Source organism: Schistocerca cancellata, chromosome 3, assembly GCF_023864275.1.
Source record: "Schistocerca cancellata isolate TAMUIC-IGC-003103 chromosome 3, iqSchCanc2.1, whole genome shotgun sequence".
NCBI classification, from domain to species: Eukaryota; Metazoa; Arthropoda; class Insecta; order Orthoptera; family Acrididae; genus Schistocerca; species Schistocerca cancellata.
In genome coordinates this window covers 273,957,044-273,981,789 of record NC_064628.1, presented here as the reverse complement: position 1 = coordinate 273,981,789, position 24,746 = coordinate 273,957,044, and the positions used below count along the sequence as shown (strand labels likewise).

The 24,746-nt window shown below is 40.8% G+C and overlaps 1 protein-coding gene across 1 annotated transcript in view; it reads left to right on the top strand.

Annotated features, from left to right (window-relative positions):
- The window catches only part of LOC126176255 (octopamine receptor Oamb-like), a 356,106-nt gene extending 343,343 nt beyond the window's left edge, over window positions 1-12,763 (top strand). Inside the window, exons 5-7 of the mRNA XM_049923401.1 lie at window positions 791-1,014; window positions 9,521-9,599; window positions 12,743-12,763. Of these exons, the coding sequence (XP_049779358.1) occupies window positions 791-1,014; window positions 9,521-9,599; window positions 12,743-12,763 (324 nt within the window). The remainder of the gene's footprint in view (window positions 1-790; window positions 1,015-9,520; window positions 9,600-12,742) is intronic.
- The last annotated feature ends 11,983 nt before the right edge of the window (window positions 12,764-24,746 follow it).

Here is a 24,746-nt window from a genome sequence, read left to right as displayed (position 1 = left end):
ACTTTTCGCATTTTCAGGTCTTCATGCAGGATTGTGTGCACAGAACGCACAGAAATTCCAACTCTGGAGGCGATCTGTTCAACAGTCATTCGGCGATCCCCCAAAACAATTCTCTCCACTTTCTCGATCATGTCGTCAGACCGGCTTGTGCGAGCCCAATGCTGTTTCGGTTTGTTGTCACACGATGTTCTGCCTTCATTAAACTGTCGCACCCACGAACGCACTTTCGACACATCCATAACTCCATCACCACATGTCTCCTTCGACTGTCTATGAATTTCAATTGGTTTCACACCACGCAAATTCAGAAAACAAATGATTGCACGCTGTTCAAGTAAGGAAAATGTCGTCATTTTAAGTATTTAAAACAGTTCTCATTCTCGCTGCTGGCGGTAACATTCCATCTGCCGTACGGTGCTACCATCTCTAGGAAATATTGACAAAGAACGCGGCCTCATTTTAAAACAATGCGCATGTTTCTATCTCTTTCCAGTCCGGAGAAAAAAAAATCGGAGGCCTTAGAACTTGAATGCACCTTGTATTTGAATTCTGACTTCTTATGCATAAAGTTAGCTTAGATTGAGCGACCGTTAGAGGTTCTACCGTTAATGTTTCGGATACTTTTTGGGTCTAACATAACCTTTCAATTACGCATTCTCTTTGAATGGCATATATTAACGTATCGAAAGATTTCCATGATATTCTCAGTATTACGCCAAATTAGGGCCCACACAGAACGTAGCCTAATGTAGACTTTTGTCTATAAACGTGATATCGTCTCTCGTTGCAGGTGAAGCGGTTCCGCATGGAGACGAAGGCTGCGAAGACGCTGGGGATCATTGTGGGCGGCTTCATCGTGTGCTGGCTGCCGTTCTTCACGATGTACGTGGTGCGCGCCTTCTGCACCGACGCCGAGTGCATCCCGGCGCCGGTCTTCTCCGTGCTCTTCTGGCTCGGCTACTGCAACTCCGCCATCAACCCCTGCATATACGCGCTCTTCTCCAGGGACTTCAGGTGCGCGAGCCGTCAATAGAGCAATTCTCCGAAGGAGAAATCCATACATACGATCAAAAATGGTGTATGTGTTTTGCACGTTTCCTCCCAAACCACTAGAGCGATTTCAAGCAAACTTTGTACCTATTCTCTTCGGTCCCGAACATAAACAAAGAATGGAAAAGATATTTCAGTCACTTTTTTTGGTGCAATTGATCTCAAAGTAGCACAAAAAAACAAATTTTGAAATTTTATTTTAAATAATGTTCGAATAATTGTGTGTACACATATGTGTATATTGGGTCTTAACAGAGAAAGAAATGCAGATCTCGTAGTATTTTCATATTTTTATTTACAATGAAAAATGTTCACATTACTTCTCCTTTTTATGTACACATTACATTTTATGAACACACTACTTCTAATGTTTATGGAATTTAGCAAAACAATTGTTTTTTAATATGCACAAATAAACTTTGCACTTTTCACACATTATGCGACAACGTGACTTGAATTCTGGTAGCCGACACCTTGAGGCAAAAGTACTCTCAATATATTCAGGAAGGTGGCCAGACCTGTCACATTTGCTTTCTCTAGTTGGCTTTGGCACAATTCATCTTTGTTTTGTGTGGTTTGGTGCCCCTCATCTTCATCATAACTGCTGACATTCTCCTGTGTTACACTCGGAGAAATTTCTTTCGATAGTTCCAGCGAGTCTACAACTTTTGAAGACTTCACCAAGTGGTGGGCCAAGTGAATTCTGAAGTTAATGAAAGACATCCACTTTTGTTTTGGTATCCCTTCTTTTGGCAACACCTTTTCTACATAATCCATGAATTAATAGTGGCACACCAATACGTTCAGGTGGAGTTGGAAGTTCATCAACAGAATCCTCGCCTTCATCTGACAAGGTACTCAAGTCGCTCGTCTCAAGTAGTTTCATAATTTCAGCGTCTGTCAGATCTGAGAAGTGAAAATTAAATAAAGTGAAGGTAACTGTTGAAGTAATTGATAAGGAAATGAAAGTGAACCTAATAACAAAATTAAAAATTTTAGATCTTTTACTGAGATTAGTACCCAGGACCTATAGATTACATGTCCATCATGCTACCCGTAACACCCACAACGACTTTCCGCCTAGTCTACCGTATTAGTAGCTGAACTTTCAGATTTTAATTTAGATTACGTTTTAAATTACGATTTGGCAGTGAGATCAGTCTTAGCTAAGACCTGATGTACACAAATGTGTACTTCAAATTCAACAGTCGATATTTGTAAAAATTCGAAATTATCTTTTTAAATGCATGCACATATCACTTCCTTGATGTCTTGTTTGGAGCAGGATATGCTCAAAACAGCAATTCAATTAAAAAAAACTAATGTTGAAAGTGAATTTACCTTTCTCGCGTGTCGCAGATCACGCTATCCTTAAGATCGGAAGTTTCAGGATGCGAGAAAACCAGCCAAAAGTGACTTGCGCGCGACCTAGTGGCAAAAGCAAAGACCGCATGATGTGCACAGTCGTGCACATCAGGTGTCAATTCTGTAAAACGAAACTTGGCAGGATGACGCTACAAAGACCTGATGTGCACATATGTCTACGTCGGGACTGAAGAGCCTATACTATAGTGCCAGGCAAGAATCGCTAGGGGGGGGGGGGGGAGAGGAGGAGGTAAGAACCACCTGTACACCACAGTTCAGGAGATACGACGTCATAAATAATGACATGCGTGAGAAACACCCGCCTCATACACGACGCCTTAAATGAGTTACTTCTGTGCCACTAACTGTATTCTGAGTAAACTTCTAAGGTAGTATCCACATACGTCGCTAAATGCACCTACAAAAGTGCGTTAAGATACCACACAGTTCACAGATACTTCATAAACAATTAGATGCGTGAAAAACTGCCACATCATGTATGACTTTTAAATTTATGTCCCCTTTGCTACCAACCACATTCTCAATAAATATTGCAGATAGTATCCACATACGCCGCTGAATGTATCTACAAAATTGTATTGACACTTAGATTAGGACATATGTCATCAACACTGGAAAACATGGTAAAACGCCACATCATGCATGGAGTGTTAATACATTTACTCTTTACTAATAAAACACTACTACTGTCGAGTCAGGTTAAGGAAATCCCTGACATCCGGTAGCGCTTTTGAGAGCTTTCAACTGCGAAGTGCAAACGGCTTTGGGCGAAAACGATAGCCGTGAAGCAGCGTACAGTAACTGTCCAGGGTCATATTTCTTAATTTGGATGCTGTACTTCAACATTTGTACATTATTCGTATTTTTTGTACTACTGCTTCATAATTTCAAAGGTGTTTCAACGAATAGATGAAAATGAATTTGTTTCGATACTTCACTATAAACATAGTTAATTTTTTTTGTTTTTATTTCTAACAGGAAATTTGGCAAAACGAATACCCAGGCAATGCCGGGTTTGTCAGCTATTTATTGATAAGTGTTGACTTCACCTTGATCCTCAATTTCTGTGTCCTTACGCCATCATCCATTGAAAAAGCAAATCCTTAATAATATTAGATTAGGTTTGTTGATGAAGAACGAAACCGACGCTTCATCTTCATCTTCTCTTCAGGTATTAGGCAGGAATTTCTTGTTACGGTACCCATTTCAGTCGGGGTCTTCCTCTGTCCCTCTTCTCCCATGGCACTTATAATTTCTTGCCTTAAGGGAAGTCTCTCACTCTCCATTCTTTGCAGAAATTCGTTCCATTTTCTTCTGTTATCTCTAATTTTATCATTGAGGCTAAAGATTTGCAGTTCTCCTCTAATATCTTGATTTCTTAGCCTGTCTTCTCTCGTGCAACCCTTAGCACCTCCAAAGAATTTAATTTCTTGTGCCTGAATCCAGATTTCTTGCTTCTTGGTAATCACCCAGGTCTCACTTCCATAGAGCGGTGTGGGATCTGCAACAGTTTTGTAAGATTTAATTTGTTTTTGCTGGTTTTGTTTTTTAAGTTTTTGTTAATTTTTCCACATATGCGGCTGGATTTACTAAGCTTAATTTCAATATCTCTGCTGTAACCATATGTCATTTCACGTCCGAGGTAATTGAAATGGTTTACTTGCCCTAAAATCTTCTGATCTGTCACTATTTTGGTTCTGATTCGTTCTTTCACCACGAAGGCCATTGTCTTAGTCCTTTCTTTTGAAATTTCAATGTTTAATTTTGGACTTATTTGTTTTAGTAAGTAGATTCCTTTCCGAAGGTCATCTTTATCTGCTAGGATCACTGCATCATCAGCATATAGCAAATTATTTAAAAGAATGTTCCTATCTAGGTAGATGCATTTCTGAAATTCTGAATTCCGTATATGTATTATTTCATTAAAACAGATGTTGAACAAAGTTAGACAAATGCAGCAGCCTTGTCGTACCCTTTTCTTATTTGGTATCTCTTTAGTTGTTCTATCGGTATTTGTGTCTTGATATAAACTTTTTATCGCGTTTACTAGATGCTTTGTATATCCGCTATTCATCATCATTTCCCAAAGTTTCTGTCTTTTGACGTTGTCAAGAGCTTTTTTAAAGTCAATAAAAGCAATATGTGTTTCTTTATTATACTCTCTCCGTTTTTGTATTATTTGCTGTCGAATAAAAACTGCATCTATTGTGGAGCGTCCTTTCCTAAAACCAATTAATTCCTCATGCAGTACTGCTTCTGCTATGTTTGTAAGTCTTGTATTTAAAATCTTAGCATACACCTTGTATGCTGAGTCCAGTAAACTTATTCCTCTGTAATTACAGTATAAACTTTTATCTCCTTTTTTAAAATAGATATCACTGTAGCTGTTTTCCAATCTTTGGGAATACTCTTCTTCTTCTAACATTCGTTTAAGAGATGTAGCAGTCGTTGGTGTAGCACCATTCCTCCATATTTTAATAATTCAGCACTAATGCCGTCTTTTCCTGTTGCTTTTCTGTTCTTAAGTGATGTTAGTGCAGATGTTTATTTGTCAGACTGTCTTTCATCTAATCCTTTCTCGTCTAAATATTAAATTTTAGTTTCTTGTGCTGTATAATCATAGCACAATTCGCTGTAATGATTTATCCACTGTTCTTCTTCAGTACTATTTATTTGTATCTTCTCTCTTTCTGTTGTGTTTAAGGTTTTTAAAACCTTCTATGCCATTTGTTGTCTTCCGTGGATATCATGTTCGATATTAGAAATAAACCTATCCCAGTGATCCTGATGTGCTTTTCTTGCTACGCATTTACCTTTATTTCTTTTCTCCTTATAGTATTGTTTGTTCTCAATAGTGGGGTTGCTTAAGTATTTTATATATGCATCCTGTTTTTCTTTGACAGCTTTCATTATACCCTCATTCAAAATTTTTAGGCCTTTTCTTTTCCGTATTCTTCTCTTTTTACCGAGAGCTTCTCCTGCTACTCTGCATACAGTATTCTTCAGAGTTTGCCATTCTTCTTCTATATTGTCTTTAGTTTTTAAGTTTGCTAGTTCTTCATTAAATTTCCTTTGGTACAGGTGTCTGATACTGTCCTCTTCAAGCAAGTATACCTTATAAAAAAATCTTGTTGGTTTGTTACTTGTTTAGTTATTTTCTTCCATTTTGTAAAATGATCTGTTCTTGAGATTAGTAAGAAATGATCTGATCCTATTTCTTGTTCTCTATAAACTCTCGTATCCCTTACTTGGTCCGCTAGCTTATCATTTACTAAGATGTAGTCAATTATTGATCTAAGACCTCTGCTGGCCCAAGTATACTTGTGTACATTCTTTTTCTTAAAAAGTGAGTTTGTGATTTTTAAATTGTTTTAAGTGGCAAAATCTCTTAGTAATTTTCCATTTTCATTACACATGGGTTCTCCAAACTGACTTATAACGTTTGTTACTGGGATATTTCCTATTCTGCATTGAAATCACCCATCATAATAATCTGACCAGTAGCACTGTATTTACTCAGAGTCTTCTGCAGTTCTTCGTATAAGCCTTCAGACTCGTCTTTTTTCCCTTCTTCAGATGCTTATACACTGATAAAGTTGGCGTTATCCCTTATCAGTTTCAACATGACTGTAAGTATTCTTTCACTTATCTATGTACAATCTTGAATGTCTTTTTCCCATTTTTTATGCAGGATTAGTGTTACACCTTTGCTTGCTCTTTTATGTTGTTCAACACCACTACAGAACATAATGTAAGCCCCTACATATTTATTTCCTCTTAAGTTCTTTTTAGTTTATGTGAGTGCTACAGCATCGATATTCATGTCGCTTAGTATATTTACTAGTTCTACCTCCTTTTGGAAAATTCCTCTCGCATTCCAAGTTGCTACTTTGATGTGTCCATTTATCCATTTTCGTTTGTCCTTTTTCATAGCCTTGTCATTTACCTTTGATACCTTCTTGTTTCCGAGGATCGTTTGGGTACTAGGAGTAGTCTGTGTCTTCTGAGAGTTGGTTACCAGCCATCTGCTCAACTCCCTTCTAGGAAGACCAGGATTTTCTTTCTGGGTTATCTCCTTTAGCCGATATGTTCCGGTTATTTAAAGGCGCCGGAAATAAGTTGGTCTTTCATCTCCTCCAATTGCCTTTGTAGCCTGTATCTGTTGTGTGTCATACATTGTCTAGGGGTCTCGCGACTCATGCCTTCTAGGATGTGGGAGTAGGGTTTGTTGGCAGAGTCCTTAGGTCTGACTGATTTCCCAAATTTCAGTGGACCTTTCCCACAGTTTTGTTTCTGCAAACAGGAACTGGCAGCCTGAGCAGACTCTGGGGTCCTTTGCAAAGCTTTGATTGTTGGAAAATAGAAAAGAGAAATGAAAGACACCCCCAGGCCTCGAAACCTAATACCATTGGGGATGAAAGATTATGTTGGCCAAGGGAGGCCGATAGGAAAGAAAGGCTTCTTCTGTTTTCACAAGTAAGTGGAAGTAATGTCAGACACAGGTAAGGCCCCATGTGGTTGCCACTCACATAATCCCAAGACGGGAACCCGCTGGGGGGACTACTCTTTGTTTGTAATCTCACCAACTGACCTGCCTTGCATGGATGACCCTACCGGGTGTATAGCTCCTGCCAGTGTAGCTTAGTGGATCACTGATACAAACCTCTCCACCAACGTTAAGGTGGTAGTCCTCGGGAAATACGCTATATCGGAAAATATCTATAAGTTGTTGTTACATCTGCAACTATCATTATTATTATTACTATCATTATTATTATTACAAGGGGCGCTGAAGAGAAACTCAGCTCTCTGGTAGGAAAGCAATTCTGTTACAGACGTCATTTTGAAAGCTACGTATAGCGCCGCCACCTGTAGGAACTTCATGAAACTATAGGGGTTGAAGGGAGAATATTGCACGATGTCCTACAACAAGTTCAACATATTCTAACCAAAATCGGGCAAGAAAGAAAACTGTAGAATTACTTATGCAACGCCCCTCGTATTATTATTGTTTTTATTAGTATTAATAGTGACAGCTTTTTTTTCTCTTGATGGTATCTGGTTTCGAACACCTGTGTCAAATTTCAAACAACTCTTATCGTAAGAGTAAGGTGATGCTTACGACACGGATGGTTTGAAAATGGACACAGGTGTCCGAAACTACACTACTGGCCATTAAAATTGCTACACCACGAAGATGACGTGCTACAGACGCGAAATTCAACCGACAGGAAGAAGATGCTGTGATATGCAAATTGATCAGCTTTTCAGAGCATTCACACAAGGTTGGCGCCGGTGGCGACACCTACAACGTACTGACATCGGGAAAGTTTCCAACCGATTTCTCATACACAAAAAGCAGTTGACCGGCGTTGCCTGGTGAAACGTTGTTGTGATGCTTCGTGTAACGAGGAGAAATGCGTACCATCACGTTTCCGACTTTGATAAAGGTCGGATTGAAGCCTCTAGCGATTGTGGTTTATCGTATTGCGACATCGCTGCTCGCGTTGATCGAGATACAATGACTGTTAGCAGAATATGGAATCGGTGGGTTCTGGAGGGTAATACGGAACGCCGTGCTGGATCCCAACGGCCTCATATCACTAGCAGTCGAGATGACAGTCATCTTATCCGCATGGCTGTAACGGATCGTGCAGCCACGTCTCGATCCCTGAGTCAACAGATGAGGACGTTTGCAAGACAACAACCATCTACTCGAACAGTTCGACGACGTTTGCAGCAGCATGGACTATCAGCTTGGAGACCATGGCTGCGGTTACCCTTGACGCTGCATCACAGACAGGAGCGCCTGCGATGGTGTACTCAACGACGAACCTGGGTGCACGAATGGCAAAACGTAACTTTTTCGGATGAATCCAGGTTCTGTTTACAGCATCATGATGGTCGCATCCGTGTTTGGCGACATCGCGGTGAACGCACATTGAAAGCGTGTATTCGTCATCGCAATACTGGCGTATCACCCAGCGTGATGGTATGGCGTGCCATTGGTTATACGTCTCGATTACCTCTTTTTCGCTTTGACGGCACTTTGAAACAGTGGACATTTCAGATGTATTACGAACCGTGGCTCTACTCTTCATTCGATCCCTGCTTAACCCTACATTTCAGGAGGATAATGCACGACCGCACGTTTCAGGCCCTGTACGGGCCTTTCTGGACACAGAAAATGTTCAACTGCTGCCCTAGGCAGCACATTCTCCAGATCTCTCACCAATTGGTAACGTCTGGTCAACGGTGGCCGAGCAACTGGCTCGTCACAATATGCCAGTCACTACTCTTGATGAACTGTGGTATCGTGTTGAAGCTGAAAGGGTAACTGTACCTGTACACGCCATCCAAGCTCTGTTTGACTCAATGCGCAGGCGTATCAAGGCCGTTATTACGGCCAGAGGTGGTTGTTCTGGGTACTGATTTCTCAGGATCTATGCACCCAAATTGCGTGAAAATATAACCACGTGTCAGTTCTAGTATAATATATTTGTCCAATGAATACCCGTTTATCATCTGCATTTCTTGTTGGTGTAGCAATTTTAATTGCCAGTAGTGTAGGTATCATCAAGAAATTTAAAAAAAAAAATTGCGAATCTACTTTTCACATGCAGCATGCTGTAAGTTCATAGATGCTCAATTTATTTTGCTACTGTTTTTCTTATTGTAATTATTGTTATTTCTTAGGTAAGTGTGATGAATAAAATACTGTATGTGTGAAACAATGGTGAGATGTAAGAGAGGACCTTAAGGCCCTAATGTGATCGGGTTAATTAAATAAATACATCGGAACTGATGTTGGCTAAGGTATCTGAGCACTGTGGGCGCTTGAACCCGATCGTAAGGGAGTCGTTCCTCGACCATAGACAGTGAATTTAGAAGACAAATTGGTTGATAAGATTTGGGTTCTGACAGATATTCATCAATGTTCTTTTTTTTTCAATATTATCTGTATTCACCACCTTCATGGCTGCGGACAGTGACCCAGTCGAAGGGGTCGGTAATGATGGTGGAGGAGGGGTGGGGAGAATTTCAGTTGTGGCGTCTGCTGGAGCAGGTGGTGTTTGCCTGACAGGTTCGCCTTCACGCGCATCCTCTGCCGCTGTGCCGGCGGCCGCGGCGGCTGGGGGCGGCGCGCTGCGAGCCCTGGCGGTGCGTGGGCGGCGCGGCGGGGCTCCGACGGCTCCACCATAGGTCTGCGGCGGTCCGGAGCCCGCATCGAGAGGCGCCACAGGTGGGCCACTGGTTTTGTGTGTGTGCGTGTGTGTGTGGGCTGTACAGGCTGCTACGAGCAACACCAGCAGCCGAGGCGAGTGTACCGGGTGCCGGAGAGTGACTGAGAAATGGGGACACGGAGATTTGTGGACACCACCTTTGCCAGACAATTGGGATACCCATCCCTAGGGACGAAGGTAGGCCTTCCTCGAGCTCACGGTGTCCGGAAATCTCTGCTTTCAAGTCACCGAGCCGGTGTCTTTCCTGACACGGCCAGTACATATGGGGCCTTTACTCTTTCAGTATTTATTAAAAATGCTGTACTGTCAGTCCTTCAATACACAAGGTGTTAGGAAATTCCCGTTACAATCTTCTAGGTGTTGTGCAGGAGAGTGAGCGGATAGTACCGGGTGATCAAAAAGTCAGTATAAATTTGAAAACTGAATCAATCACGGAATAATGTAGATAGAGAGGTACAAATTGACACACATGCTTGGAATGACATGGCGTTTTATTAGAACCAAAAAAATACAAACGCTCAAAAATGTCCGACAGATGGCGCTTCATCTGATCAGAATAGCAATAATCAGCGTAACATAGTAAGACAAAGCAAAGATGATGTTCTTTACAGGAAATGCTCAATATGTCCACCATCATTCGTCAACAATAGCGGTAGTTGAGGAATAATGTTGTGAACAGCACTGTAAAGCATGTCCGGGGTTATGGTGAGGCATTGGCCTCGGATGTTGTCTTTCAGCATCCCTAGAGATGTCGGTCGATCACGATACACTTGCGACTTCAGGTAACCCCAAAGCCAATAATCGCACGGACTGAGGTCTGGGGACCTGGGAGGCCAAGCATGACGAAAGTGGCAGTTGAGCGCACGATCATCACCAAACGACGCGCGCAGGGGATCTTTCACGCGTCTAGCAATATGGGGTGGAGCGCCATCCTGCATAAACATCGTACGTTCCAGCAGGTGTTTATCAGCCAGGCTGGGGTGATGCGATTCTGTAACATACCTCTCACCCGTCACGATAGCAGTTTTTCTGTCCAGCGCCATCTTCGGACATTTTGTGAACTCTGTTTTTTTTTTTTTTTTTTTGTTCTAATAAAAACCCATGTCATTCCAAGCATGTGTGTCAATTTTTAACCTCTCTATCTACATTGATCCGTGGTTTATTAAGTTTTCTAATTTATACTGACTTTTTGATCAGCCCGTATTTTGAATTGGAACCCATGTTCGGAAACGTACAGTTTCCTCGCTACAACCATTTGAAAACGTGTTGGTAACGCGACCACTTGTGCAAGTAATTAATTTGGCATGAACTAGTACATTATTCATTTTACAATTCAACTCACTTATAGCCAAAGAAAGGGGTGTTGCACTCGTTTACGGTTTGTCTTCAACGCGATGCAGTGCGGCCTCCTCCATTTCGGGTGTGGGGCTTCCCCTTGGAGTACCGCAGTCACGCCTGCTGACGGTGAAGGTAACCTTTCTCGAAGCCGTTACGCGTTTGTGCCGGAAAGGGTATGCGATGAAGTCGGATGTTATGGAGAAAGATATTGATAAAGACAACGAGCAGGTCTTTCACTATCGTGTAGTTCACCATTCAGAAGGATCTTGTCGGTGTATTTTGCAAACATGTACTCAACCATGTTGCTCAAGCACTCACAGACACATAAATGAGGATCGAACCACGTCATAGACGTAGGACAGTTCCAACGTAAGCACCTCCCACCATGACTACCTTGCTGCATACCTACCTAGCAAATATGTGTTCAAACGCTTGTAGCACGGAAACGGTACATTCCCGAGCACGGATTCCTGCTCAAAATGTTATGTGCCCACTCCTCTCTACAAGTCCTAGAAATCTGTACCAGGAATTTTCGAACACCCTGTATTCAAGGCACCATCAATAGTTATGTCTGTATTTTCATTTGGAATCACGATTTTAAGAAGTCAAGATGTCAGCCGATTAAGCCTTTTCATTATTTTGTTAACACACTGTTAATGTGCACACAGACTACCAAAGTAGTACAATGGTCACTCCATAGTTTCTACCACGGGGATAAGGTTGGGTTCCAAAGACGGCGGGAATATAAGAGTTCTGTCCCAGCTACACAATATTAGTCCAGATAAAAGAACACTTACTTATTGTAACTAACACACAGGGTGATTTACCTACGCCTGTCGATTCCATTTTATGAAACCCGCACTGTTCTATCTAGCCTTCAGAAACCAGGCACGAGATTTTCAAATTGCCTCACTCGCTAATCGCAAACTATCAGTCCTACGGAAAAAATGCACAGGATCTTACTGTAGGAAATGTAATGTAAGAGTGGGATATGTTTTCACTAAAGGCCATAGTTTTATTGTTATTCAAGAAAAACGTACAGAAGTTACCTACAAACGCACGCCTATTCCCACACTCAGCTCCCACTGGTCAGGATTTATAGTATGTTGTTCATGGCACTGCCCCCTACCACTGTAACATAATTTGTTATTGCGCGAATTATTTCCCACATTCGACCAATTTTTCTCTTCATTGACTGACCTTATTAAGCTACCGATTTAGTCGAGCACTTACAAATCCTGGACGTTTAAAAGGTTTCACTTGCTCCAAGATTTTATTATTCAAAACTAATTTAGATCTTACTAATTGCCTGCCATGAAATGTCATTGTACTTCCGTTTTATCTAGCTAAAATGTTGGGTTGTAATTTGAGGCTATTTTATGCAACTTATAGATTCCCATCTGAAGGTCATCTAAATTCTCTGTAATCAGAGTGACCTCGTTCAGCCATGATATTTCATAGGCTTTCTCTACTAACATTATCGAAAGCTTTCTCAAAATCCACAAAAGCGAGATGGGTTTCCTTACTGAACTGTCATCTCTTTTCTATAACTTGTCGCAGTCTAAAAACATCGTCAATAGTTGATCGCCATTTTCTAACACCTGATTGTTCTTCAGATATTAACTTCTCCATGATACGTTTAAGTTTTGAAATATTTTGGCATATAATTTATTTGGCATATAATTTATTTTTGCATATAATGGATTTTGGCATATAATTTATAGGCTGAATCCAGGAGGCTGTAAAGGTACTACGTTTATTTTATCGCATTTTTTTAAAGAGAGATATTGCTTTGGCTCTCAGCCAATCTTTTGTTGCCTTCTTATTTCTCCAACATTGATTAAATTTGTGAAGAATTCTGAAAGGCAGGCATAGCCCTCCATATTTCGGCAGTTCCATAGTAATTTCATCTAAACCAGTGGCTTCCCTATTTCTGTGGCTTTTGGAGCTCAGTGTTCCCTCATATCAGTATCGTCCAGACCTTTTGGTCATTTAGTTCAGGTAATGTCCATCATACCACAGTTTCTCTACTATATTATTAACACGTATACGATCATTTTCTTGTCTGATGAGTAATTTCATCACTTTATGAACGACAGTTTGTCTGCCATGTAGATCATGCACTATATTGCTAATAATAGTCCCCATGATTCTACGTGCCATTTTTGAGTTATGTACTTCGCATTATTTCTCTTCTCTTTATATTCATTACATTTCTCATTAGTTGGATTTTTTAAGTAGATCTTGAAAGCTTATTGTTTTTCTTTAATTGCTTTTTCCATCTCTGGCGTCCAAACTGTTACTCCTCTACGTTTCCTGCATTTCCTTTTCTTCTCCAGAAACTCTTACCTATCTTAAACACGGCTGTTTTTAAGTTTTTGCATTCTTCTTCCAAGTCTCCTTTGTCATCCGCCTTTGACAGAGGTCTCTTATGCTACAGTCTTCTAAAGGATAATCTTTAAGAACTTGTTCTTCGTTTTGATCCTTAATTGTTTTCTTCGTTTTGCATAGATATGAATTATAGAGACGAATTAGAGGTTATCTCATCCAATATCCACTCCTCGATAAACTCAATCCATCATATATTATTATATAATCTATAACAGATCAACATCCTCTTGCTGACCACGGAAATTTGTGTATGTTTCCTTTTCTAAAGAAATTATTGATAATTTTTAAATTAATAATGGTGGAAAAATCTCTGAGTATTTGCCATTTTCATTAACAAATTTTCTCCAAATCCGCCTACTATTTTTGGAGTTGGTATATTTCCGTTTCTAGCATTGTGGTCTCCCATAACTTAAGTCTGATCTTTATTGTATCTGTTTAATATCACTTTAACTCTTTGGAAAACTCTTCGATTCATCAAGTTTCCCTTCTTCTAGCGCATTAGCTGCAGCTTTCCGAACTTAATTAACCCATTTTCTCTTGTTCCTGTTTCTTGCTCATGTTGTATTCCGGCAATCCGTCCTGTTTTCGACGCTAGATTGAGTACTGCAAGTACGCTTTTGAGTTCCTGAATGGGGCACTGGCCCTTTGCAGTTAAGACTTGTGATGGGATTGCTATTTCTGAGCTTTCCCATCCACAGCTCGTAATGCACTGAAGTGTGTATGGGAGGAGGCTACTTTTATAACTTTTTCTTGAATGAGTCGAAAACTGGCCTCAAGTAAAGCGTATCCCAAAACAAAATGAAAAATGTCAGCTCATTATGTCTCTGGCATTAATAGTTTGCGGCTAGCGAGCGAGAGAATATGAAAACCTCGTTCGTGATTTTTGAAGCTCCCGTATTGCAGGTTGCATAAAACTACATTGGTAGGGGTAGTTCAGTCACGCTGTGTACCTTAACCTCCTACTGTTTTAACGCATTTAATCTGTACAGACGCACCACTGGGTCCATAACTCGTAATCATTTCTAGTAGTAAACACATGATACCCCTTTCACCCGCTAGTTCTCCAAGTGGAATGATATCGTCATTGCATCTAATTGGCGACCAGTAGGGTGGGCAATGAAGCCTGTCCACTGTGGAAGGTCTTTTTGGACAACCACTAAGCTCATGCTGCTCCTGACCTCGCCTTAATGTATGCTACGCCGGACGCTGCTGCAATGGAGGGGAGGCCTACGCGGCGGGGTAATGGTGTGGATCACAACATAACATATACCGCGGCCTAAGAAAAATTATTAAAGACGTTATGGGAAGCAATAGAGAAAGAAAATGTGTTGATTAGAGAGGAAATTACAGTTGGAGATGGTTGGGAGTAACTACAATTTCTAATGACAAGAATGTCATTTGATGATGCTCACTGTTGTAATATCATCAATCACGTCATGAAAGCCTGAAATACAGTTATATCTCCGATGCAGTAATGTATTTAGTTAATGGAAGAAAAGTAAAGACTTTTTTTTTGTTTTGTGCTTATTGTTTCACATGGCATGAAGATCCATTCAACAAAAATAATTGAATGCAGGCAAAATTCTTGAATGAATAGAGATTTTGAAATTGATCAGTGCCTAAATAAGCATTCCTACAGCTAGGTGTCTACATTGCATCACAATTTGTGATAATTTAGTGACACTGACTGACTACATAAATACGACATACTGTTCTAAATGGAAGCAGTATTCCACGACTGCAATGTGGAATATTCTGTTACCTAATTTGATAAGATAAAAATGTGTTTTAATATTTAAAATGAATGAAATGCCACAGACAGACATTTGCAAACCACATTTCAAAATGTTAACGGTAATTATTATTGCAAAAAATTAAACTACCTAAGAATTTTTAATAGCATTTTCTATTAAAAAATTCAGCCTGAGAAAGCAGATTTTTATTTTGATTTAAATATGTAGTACGAAGTCATGAATGGAAGCATATACTGCTATTTCAGGCATATTCTGAGGTCGAACAACATTTTTTGCATGTTTGTAGACTAGGAAACACCGACTATTATTTGAACCACGTTGCGTATTTCACGCTGAATACCACCATGTTCTCCCCTTGCTTCGGAAGTAAAGTAAGTACTGAAATTTGTGTTTCTGCCAGCGCACCGTTAATTGGTTGTGCCCGTAAATCTCCGGTGTTCACAAATCTCCATGCCCGTGTATCTCCAGGTGCTGGCTACACTGGCTAACATTCAGCTCTGAGAAGGTCGGTTTCACAGCAGCGCATCCCGTAGTTATTCATTCTGAAATTGTGTTCAACTATACTAGGCTCTAATAAGTTAGCCTAAACACATAAAGAGAAAAGTTTAAAAAATCGGCGGAATGGTATGCTTTCAGGGATTCACGTGAATTGTTGATTTCACTTTTCTGCACATTTCTACTACCAACATAGTCAGCTTCCTCAGGTATTGCGAGGTGTGTTGTTATACGTCATTGATGCTTGGACGCTAATCATACTGTACACTAATGTTGGTCTCGCGCCGCTATTTATGCCTGAGTTCGACTCTCGGAGAGCGCAGCGCCCCCTCAGTCACATTTAGTGTCCATTCTCTGATCATTACCCAGCTGTGGAGAAAGTGATTCTTGGCGAGATCTTAATAAATTGAGAGCCGTACCCCAAGCCTTGAGTAAATTCAATTCTACGTCCCAATTTATTAGGTTTTGTGAGATTATTATTTCGATAGACTCCTTAATAACACTGCGACGATATGTCTTGTTGTATTTTATTTCATGATTACAGTCGAGGGACTGCTCGGCAACAGTTTATTTCTTAGAATGTTTTAATCAGATGTGTCGCTGTTGTCCCTGACAGTTCCTCTCGACAGCTCCAGCAGTCTGGACCACGTAACACCTGCCACATTCAAGTAGAATGAGGTACACACCCAAGTTTCGAAAGTCTTTATTATTACAGAGAAGATCTTTCATCTTCGCTGACGAGAGCGAAATACAGTGGATGTCACGTTTCCGCAGGAGTCTATGGATTTCTCTGGATATCGGGACATTTAAGCTAGGCTCGGGATTCAGCATACTATTTATCAAGATCTCTTAGTATACGTGAACAGTCTGATCTGGAAAACGCTAACGAAATGTGCATTTCACGGAACGACGTTGCAGCCCCTGAGAAACAAATGAGCATCCTATCATCATTAAAAAGGCATAGCCGGCACTGGGTGTCGAACTCGGGTGTCAACAGCGGCGTGACATCAGTTGTAATTCGCAGTGTAGTTGGAGCCCTAGGAGCGAGTACGCATAACAGTAAGACAGCTCGTAGAAGCTGAAAAAGACAATTGAACCAGTTGTCCAAATACAAGAGCTATTTATAAAGTAACTTCCGATAGTCCATTTTCGTTTTATAAGTTCCGTTTTTACTTGGAGCGTAGGCCAGCTCAGCTCGAAACTGAAAATGAGACCTTGAGATGTGTCTCGGTGCACCATAGACGTACTGGAGCATGTATTCGAAAAGTAAGGTCCGATCGGTCGCGAAATCGAAACCACAATGAAAATCAATTTTTTTTTCGCAGTAGTTAGCCACACCTTCCAGCTACCTCTCTAAAAACTAGCCACTCCTACTTAGACATTCGTCGTAGCGATGTACAAACTTTCCAGTATCCTAGTCACAGAAAGCATCCGCCTGTGCTTTCCGCCAATTATCTATAGTGGTGCGCCTTTCGTTGTTTTTACCAAAATGTGGTCTTTGTAGCCAACCGTTCATGTAAGCGGAGATGGATATCGGAGGGAACCAATTAAGGGCTGTATTGTGGGTGATCAAACTCTTCCCATCCAAAACTCTGCAGGAGCGTCTCCATTGCCCCCGCAGAAGGCGGCTGAGAATTGTCTTGAAGAAAGAAACGCATGAAATTTGTGTTATGTGGGTTGCATAGCTACAGGTGAAATCTCTCACCAGACCCATATACTTGACGGGAGACACCGTTGTTTTAAGAATTTCTACGTGATCACTTTGTACTCTGCACTGAAAAGAGCGACGTAAAGCGATCGATAGGCACACTAAAGACACTGCGCAACACATCTATGCAAAGTTACATCGAACTTTCACAGTTGTTTCCATTTCGCGCAAAATCCGAATACGCCTCGTAGGACAGCAAGATTGTCTACTGCATCAGCATTCCAGTTTGAAATTCAACTTGTAAGAGTACCGACAATGTATTATTTCAGTGTGATTTTGGCGGAGACTGAATAAGAAGAATGAGGGAGAGCTCCTGAATTCTCAGATAATTGATCTTATTTTAGGGAAATTCCGGCACAGTTTAAGTGCAGTACTAGCTGTCAGGAGGAGAGGGAAAATCCAGACAGTGAGACAAGTTGTCGAGAGGTAAAGAGGATAATTATTGTAAAGTCAGGGATTTTCATTGCCCTAAGGTCGAAGTTCCCGTCAAGTTTATACCTATGCTATTTGCATACAGCTGTGAATCATCTATGGGCAGACAAGTGTCAAGATTCATGAGTTTATTTGTAAAGGTATGGAATTCGATATAAGGACGATCCTACTTATTCTGTTAGTAAATCCCCACAGGTCACCAAGAGCAGTATGTTCACATCCAGTGAAGAAACTCTTACAACATATATATATGGATTTTGTGAGGTCGTTCCTTTGCTTGCTTTTGGGAAACAAGTGCGCATTTCTATGTATGGATGCGTTTTCAAGGTTTTCTTGACCTTTGCACACATGCAGCCACGGAGCCTGCAGTTATCAGCTTTTTAAATCGCTCGTATTGTATCTTTGATCCATGGCAGATTGTGCTATCGGATAATGCTACCAGGTTCACTTCCAGAATTTTTAAACAGTTTTGTTTTGCATTAGGAATGAGACGCAACACTATTATCCGAAACCCTCCTCCACGGAGAGAGTCAATCGGAACCTTGTGCTCCATTAATCACGTACCACAACCTAGACCATACCTGTTAGGGCGATATATCGAAATGATTGATGTATGCCCACAATACTGTCAAGCAAGGGGCACATACGGTCACTCCAACGGGCTTATGTTCGCTTTCGGCAGAATGTACCCGTATCTAGCTATAGTCTATTAACGTATAGCTACCTAATAGGACGTCTTCTGAAGAGATTCCGGAGAAATGGCATTTGGGCAGGAAACTCATTCAAGTAGCCCATAGGCCGAAAGCTAAACACTATAAAACGTGAGGACTACTTAATAAGGTTAGGGGATGGGGGTTTACCTAAGGAATTTTGTCATGGTTAACAACTCGGGGAAGATGCTGTTTTACCGAATTCTTAGGTGTGTATTAATGTTCTTTTGAAGGAAATTGCAACAGGAGGTGACTGTCTAATTCATATTTCCCAGCTCAAACTCCTGTACGGCTTGTTTCATGTTTAAAATGTTTTCATACGATTATAAGCGCTTCGCTCAGAGACCTTTATCTAAACTTCTTGCCCCGCTAGTTGTATGAACCAGAAACCTGACTTGGGTTGCGTTACACTGAAATGATTCTCTTTCTCTCGTGTAGCATGGAAATTATGTCATTGCGTAAACTTCTGTTTTTCGTTACCCCAACATTTCTCTCTTACTGCCGATGTTAAAATACTATTTATACCATAAACTGGGGTGACTTTGTGCCACTTTTGAAGATTTTCTTCAAGAAACTGCTTACTAGAGAAAATGTTTTCGTAAATTCTGAAGGTGTTTATAACTTTATCACATGTCTCACAAAATAAACTTGGTGCTTATTTTCTGTAGTACACCTTTCTATCAAAATATTGTCAGAGACTTGGCACAAAGTCACGTCACTGGCGGGGGTGGGTTGTTTGTGTCATTGTCATGTTCTGGGATTTTTAAATGCTAAACAGTGAACGGCCAAAGCCAACCACCTAAAAGGTAACTTCGTGACAATAAAAAGGAAAAAACTCTAAAATAAATATTTTTATTGACTATGTAAATGTTATTACAAGTTCTGCAGTAGCTTACATATTTACCGGTCATATATTTTTTTAAAGTCAGGAATACAAAATAAGGATGACACTCTGCGAACAGAACATATCGGTCGAGATATGCCTTTGCAGTGGACTGCAAATCCAGCAATGAAAATGGACAACCATAATAACAAAACGTCACAGTATGTGCGACAAACATATGCTCTTCTTTTTTAAGTACAGTTTTCGACCCACGGGTGCATATCGTTTCCCAAGAAATTTGTTCATGAGGGTGTTTCGCCGAATGCCATATTTGGTAGCTACTACACGAATTTAGATTTTCTTCTCACGAATTTCTTTAAGCGCATTCTCCATCAGTGTAACTGGCGTAGGAACAATAATTTACGACGTTTCTGTATGTCCGTGGCATATTCTGCAACAATATCGTCTAATGCCAGTTAATGTTATGAATGCCTGTACCGTGCGTCACTAAAAAGTCACAAAAAGCCTCAATGAAAACGTGGTACAAAGTCATCCCTGTATCTTCCAGTTTTAACAAATCTCACTCATGTGCCAAAACCATCAGTGAGGGAATATATGAATACGTTGTCGCATCATACTAATGAGTAATGCAGCAAAACTGTATACAAACCAAAGTTTGCTGATATTATTTCTTCCGTGAGCTACAATACAAAGTTACCGATTAACAAGTTCATAACGCAAAATACACAGACTGCTACTGACGGTTTGCTGGGATCATCCGAAGAAGAACGTATTAAATGAATACACCTGCAGATGACAGCACCAGCCAGCAAAGCTTTAGGCACTTCAGCTCTTATGGTAGGGACATCTCGAACTACTAGGAGACAGTAGTTCGAAAGAAAGTGCGGGTGGCACAAAGTCACCTACATCTACATCTACATCTACATTTATACTCCGCAAGCCGCCCATCGGTGTGTGGCGGAGGGCACCTTACGTGCCACTGTCATTACCTCCCTTTCCTGTTCCAGTCGCGTATGGTTCGCGGGAAGAACAACTGCCGGAAAGCCTCCGTCCGCGCTCGAATCTCTCTACTTTTACATTCGTGATCTCCTCGGGAGGTATAAGTAGGGGGAAGCAATATATTCGATACCTCATCCAGAAACGCACCCTCTCGAAACCTGGACAGCAAGCTACACCGCGATGCAGAGCGCCTCTCTTGCAGAGTCTGCCACTTGAGTTTGCTAAAAATTTCCGTAACGCTATCACGCTTACCAAACAACCCTGTGACGAAACGCGCCTCTCTTCTTTGGATCTCCTCTATCTCCTCCGTCAACCCGACCTGTTACGGATCCCACACTGCTGAGCAATACTCAAGTATAGGTCGAACGAGTATTTTGCAAGCCACCTCCTTTGTTGATGGACTACAATTTCTAAGGACTCTCCCAATGAATCTCAATCTGGCACCCGCCTTACCAACAATTAATTTTATATGATCATTCCACTTCAAATCGTTCCGCACGCATACTCCCAGATATTTTACAGAAGTAACTGCTACCAGTGTTTGTTCCGCTATCGTATAATCATACAATAAAGGATCCTTCATTCTATGTATTCGCAATGCATTCCATTTGTCTATGTTAAGGGTCAGCTGCCACTCCCTGCACCAAGTGCTTATCCGCTGCAGATCTTCCTGTATTTCGCTGCAATTTTCTAATGCTGCGACTTCTCCGTATACTACAGCATCATCCGCCAAAACCCGCATGGAATTGCCGACACTATCTACTAGGTCATATATGTATATTGTGAAAAGCAATGGCCCATAACACTCCCCTGTGGCACGCCAGAGGTTACTTTAACGTCTGTAGCCATCTCTTCATTGAGAACAACATGCTATGTTTTGTTTGCTAAAAACCCTTCAATCCAGCCACACAGCTGGGCTGATATTCCGTAGGCTCTTACTTTGTTTATCAGGCGACAGCGCGGAACTGTATCGAACGCCTTCCGGAAGTCAAGGAAAATGGCATCTACCTGGGAGCCTGTATCTAATATTTTCTGGGTGTTATGAACAAATAAAGCGAGTTGGATCTCACACGATCGCTGTTTCCAGAGTCCATGTTGATTCCTACAGAGTATATTCTGTGTTTCCAGAAATTACATGATACGAAAGCAAAAAACATGTTCTAAAACTGTACAACAGATCGATGTCAGAGATATAGGCCTATAGGTTTGCGCATCTGCTCGACGACCCTTCTTGAAGACTGGGACTACCTGTGCTCTTTTCCAATCATTTGGAACCTTCCGTTCCTCTAGAGACTTGCGGTACACGGCTGTTAGAAGGGGGGCAAGTTCTTTCGCGTACTCTGTATAGAATCGAATTGGTATCCCGTCAGGTCCCGTGGACTTTCCTCTGTTGTGTGATTTCAGTTGCTTTTCTATTCCTTGGACACTTATTTCGATGTCAGCCATTTTTTCGTCCGTGCGAGGATATAGAGAAGGAACTGCAGTGCGGTCTTCCTCTGTGAAACAGCTTCGGAAGAAGGTGTTTGGTATTTCAGCTTCACGCGTGTCGTCCTCTGTTTCCTGCGTAGCAAAAATTCACCCCGGTATAGGCTAGTGAAATTCGTTGATCAAAAGATAGTATAATTTCAACATTTCACTTATTTCGCCTGTATTCGATAGAAGTCGTTCTTTGGTAAGGTAACACTTAAAAAAGAAATGAAAACCACTTTAAAATGCACTTAAAGTGCGCGTCATTTACGATGGCGGCCGAGTTTAGGTTCGTTCTGCGCATCTGACGTCACAAAACGCAGTCAGCCAATGAACAGAGAACGAAGTTGCCAGAGCTCGACTGCAGTGCAGAGCATGGACGAGTGTCTTCAGTTTCAGAAACGTTCAGTCATAAATAAAATAATTGAACAAAAGCAATGTCTTGATAGCAGACTTTCTTTTATAGAAAGTTTGGAAAAAGCATTATTTATACCGACTGTTTCATATTCTATTAATTAATTAAACCAAACAAGCAATAAGCCTTCTAATTCAGGCGATAGGAAGAAAAAGGTGTTTGTATCATTCTCACGAACTTTTTCGCAATAAACAGCAGCGGTAATTGGTTTGTTTCCTATTGTACTTCGACGAAACGTGAGTAATTCATAGTCATACCAACAGTGTTTGTCCGTGTTTTACGTGGCATGTTAAAGTCCTCCAGGAGCTCTCTTGAATGACGAGATGCGTTAGCGTAATGGTTGAAGTGCTTAGTTGCCAAGTGAGAGGATCTAAGTTCAAACCTCGTTCGGTGATTTATATTTTCTGTATTTAAAAACAATATCGAGGTGTCTTACTTCATGAATTTTATTCGTTCGAATGTAATTTTTTCGAAATTTCTAGTGCTTTGTCTCTTCATTACAATCATAATAAGTTTTCGGTTTTACTAATTTTGTCCTCCAGTATTTCTTTTTAGAGCAATTAAAAACAATGAAAAGGCACACATACAATATTCATGTTATCTGTTTTGTTTGTATATCTTCTCTTCCGCAGTCGCTGTTTTACTATCCATATTGAGATATATTCCTTTGCGACAGTATTAAAAGTATTATTTAGAGCAGAATTCTGGGTCGTACATTGCCGAGCTACTTGATTGTCGGACGCAATTCGTTGCTTCCCTGCTTTGGCAATATCATCATATTCAACGTTTTTGTCGACTGATCTATGTTTTGGCAAGTATTTACTGTTCGTTGTGACAAACACAAATTGTTTGCGCACTGTGCTTCACTGACTATATATTTTCGTCTTTTCTGTATTTTATTACGTCCACAATTCAGTTTTGTGTACTTCGCCAACTTTGTTTTAATCAGAACTTTTTAGAAAAAAATCGAAATGACTCTGATATAAATAAAACTTTTATTACAGTCGCGAAAGACGGAATATTTCTCAATAACACATATGACACCTATCTGGTACTTAAATTAAATGAGATATTGTTACGCAGTAAATTTATATGAAAATTAGGTACCTTGTCCACATTTCATTCTCAACATTGTGGCAAGTAAAATCGACCATACGGAAAGTATACGCTATGGACTTTTACCTCTTCAAATTCTTCAAAATTTCGTGCAATAATTTACTACATTTAATGATGCACAATACCTGCGTTGAATATCGAAACAAAATTAAGTCATTTATGGGGGGAAGGTATCATTCAGGAAGATGTGTAAAAATCGAATTTTTGGGCCAAATAGTTTTCGAGAAATCGAATAACAAGTGTCAAAGCAGTCGGAACACTGTGTGTCAGCACAGGCGAGCAGTCCAGTGATGACAAAATCGCGCACAGCGCGAAATGCGGGGAGCACGTCTCTGTAGCAGCGAAAGGGTTAATGCGGCCGTGGTGGCTTTACTTGATTGGCGCGTGCGTCGTTTGCAACTTGGAAAGGCAGCAATCTCCCGCGTCCGGGCGGGCATGCTCGAGCCACCAGGATAAAAGAATTGAACTATAGTATAGGGCTTATCTCACCAGGGGTAAGATAGATACTGCCTACAGGAAAATAAAAGAGATCTTTGGAGAAAAGAGAGCCACTTGTATGAATATCAAGAGCGTTGATGGAAACCCAGTTCTAGGCAAAGAAGGGAAAGCAGAAAGGTGGAAGGAGTATATAGAGGGTCTATACAAGGGCGATGTACTTGAGGACAATATTATGGAAAGGGAAGAGGATGTAGATGAAGGTGAAATGGGAGATACGATACTGCGTGAAGAGTTTGACAGAGCACTGAAAGACCTGAGTCGAAACAAGGCCCCGGGAGTAGACAACATTCCATTGGAACTACTGACGGCCTTGGGAGAGACAGTCCTGACAAAACTCTACCATCTGGTGAGCAAGATGTATGAGACTGGCGAAATACACTCAGACTTCAAAAAGAATATAATAATTCCAATCCCAAAGAAAGCAGGTGTTGACAGATGTGAAAATTACCAAACTATCAGTTTAATAAGTCACAGCTGCAAAATACTAACGCGAATTCTTTACAGACGAATGGAAAAACTGGTAGAAGCCAACCTCGGCGAAGATCAGTTTGGATTCCGCAAAAATATTGGAACACGTGAGGCAATACTGACCCTACGACTTATCTTAGAAAATAGATTAAGGAAAGGCAAACCTACATTTCTAGCATTTGTAGACTTAGAGAAAGCTTTTGACAATGTTGACTGAAATACTCGCTTTCAAATTCTGAAGGTGGCAGGGGTAAAATACAGGGAGCGAAAGGCTATTTACAAATTGTACAGAAACCAGATGGCAGTTATGAGAGTCGAGGGGCATGAAAGGGAAGCAGTGGTTGGGAAGGGAGTGAGACAGGGGTGTAGCCTCTCCCCGATGTTATTCAATCTGTATATTGAGCAAGCAGTAAAAGAAACAAAAGAAAAAT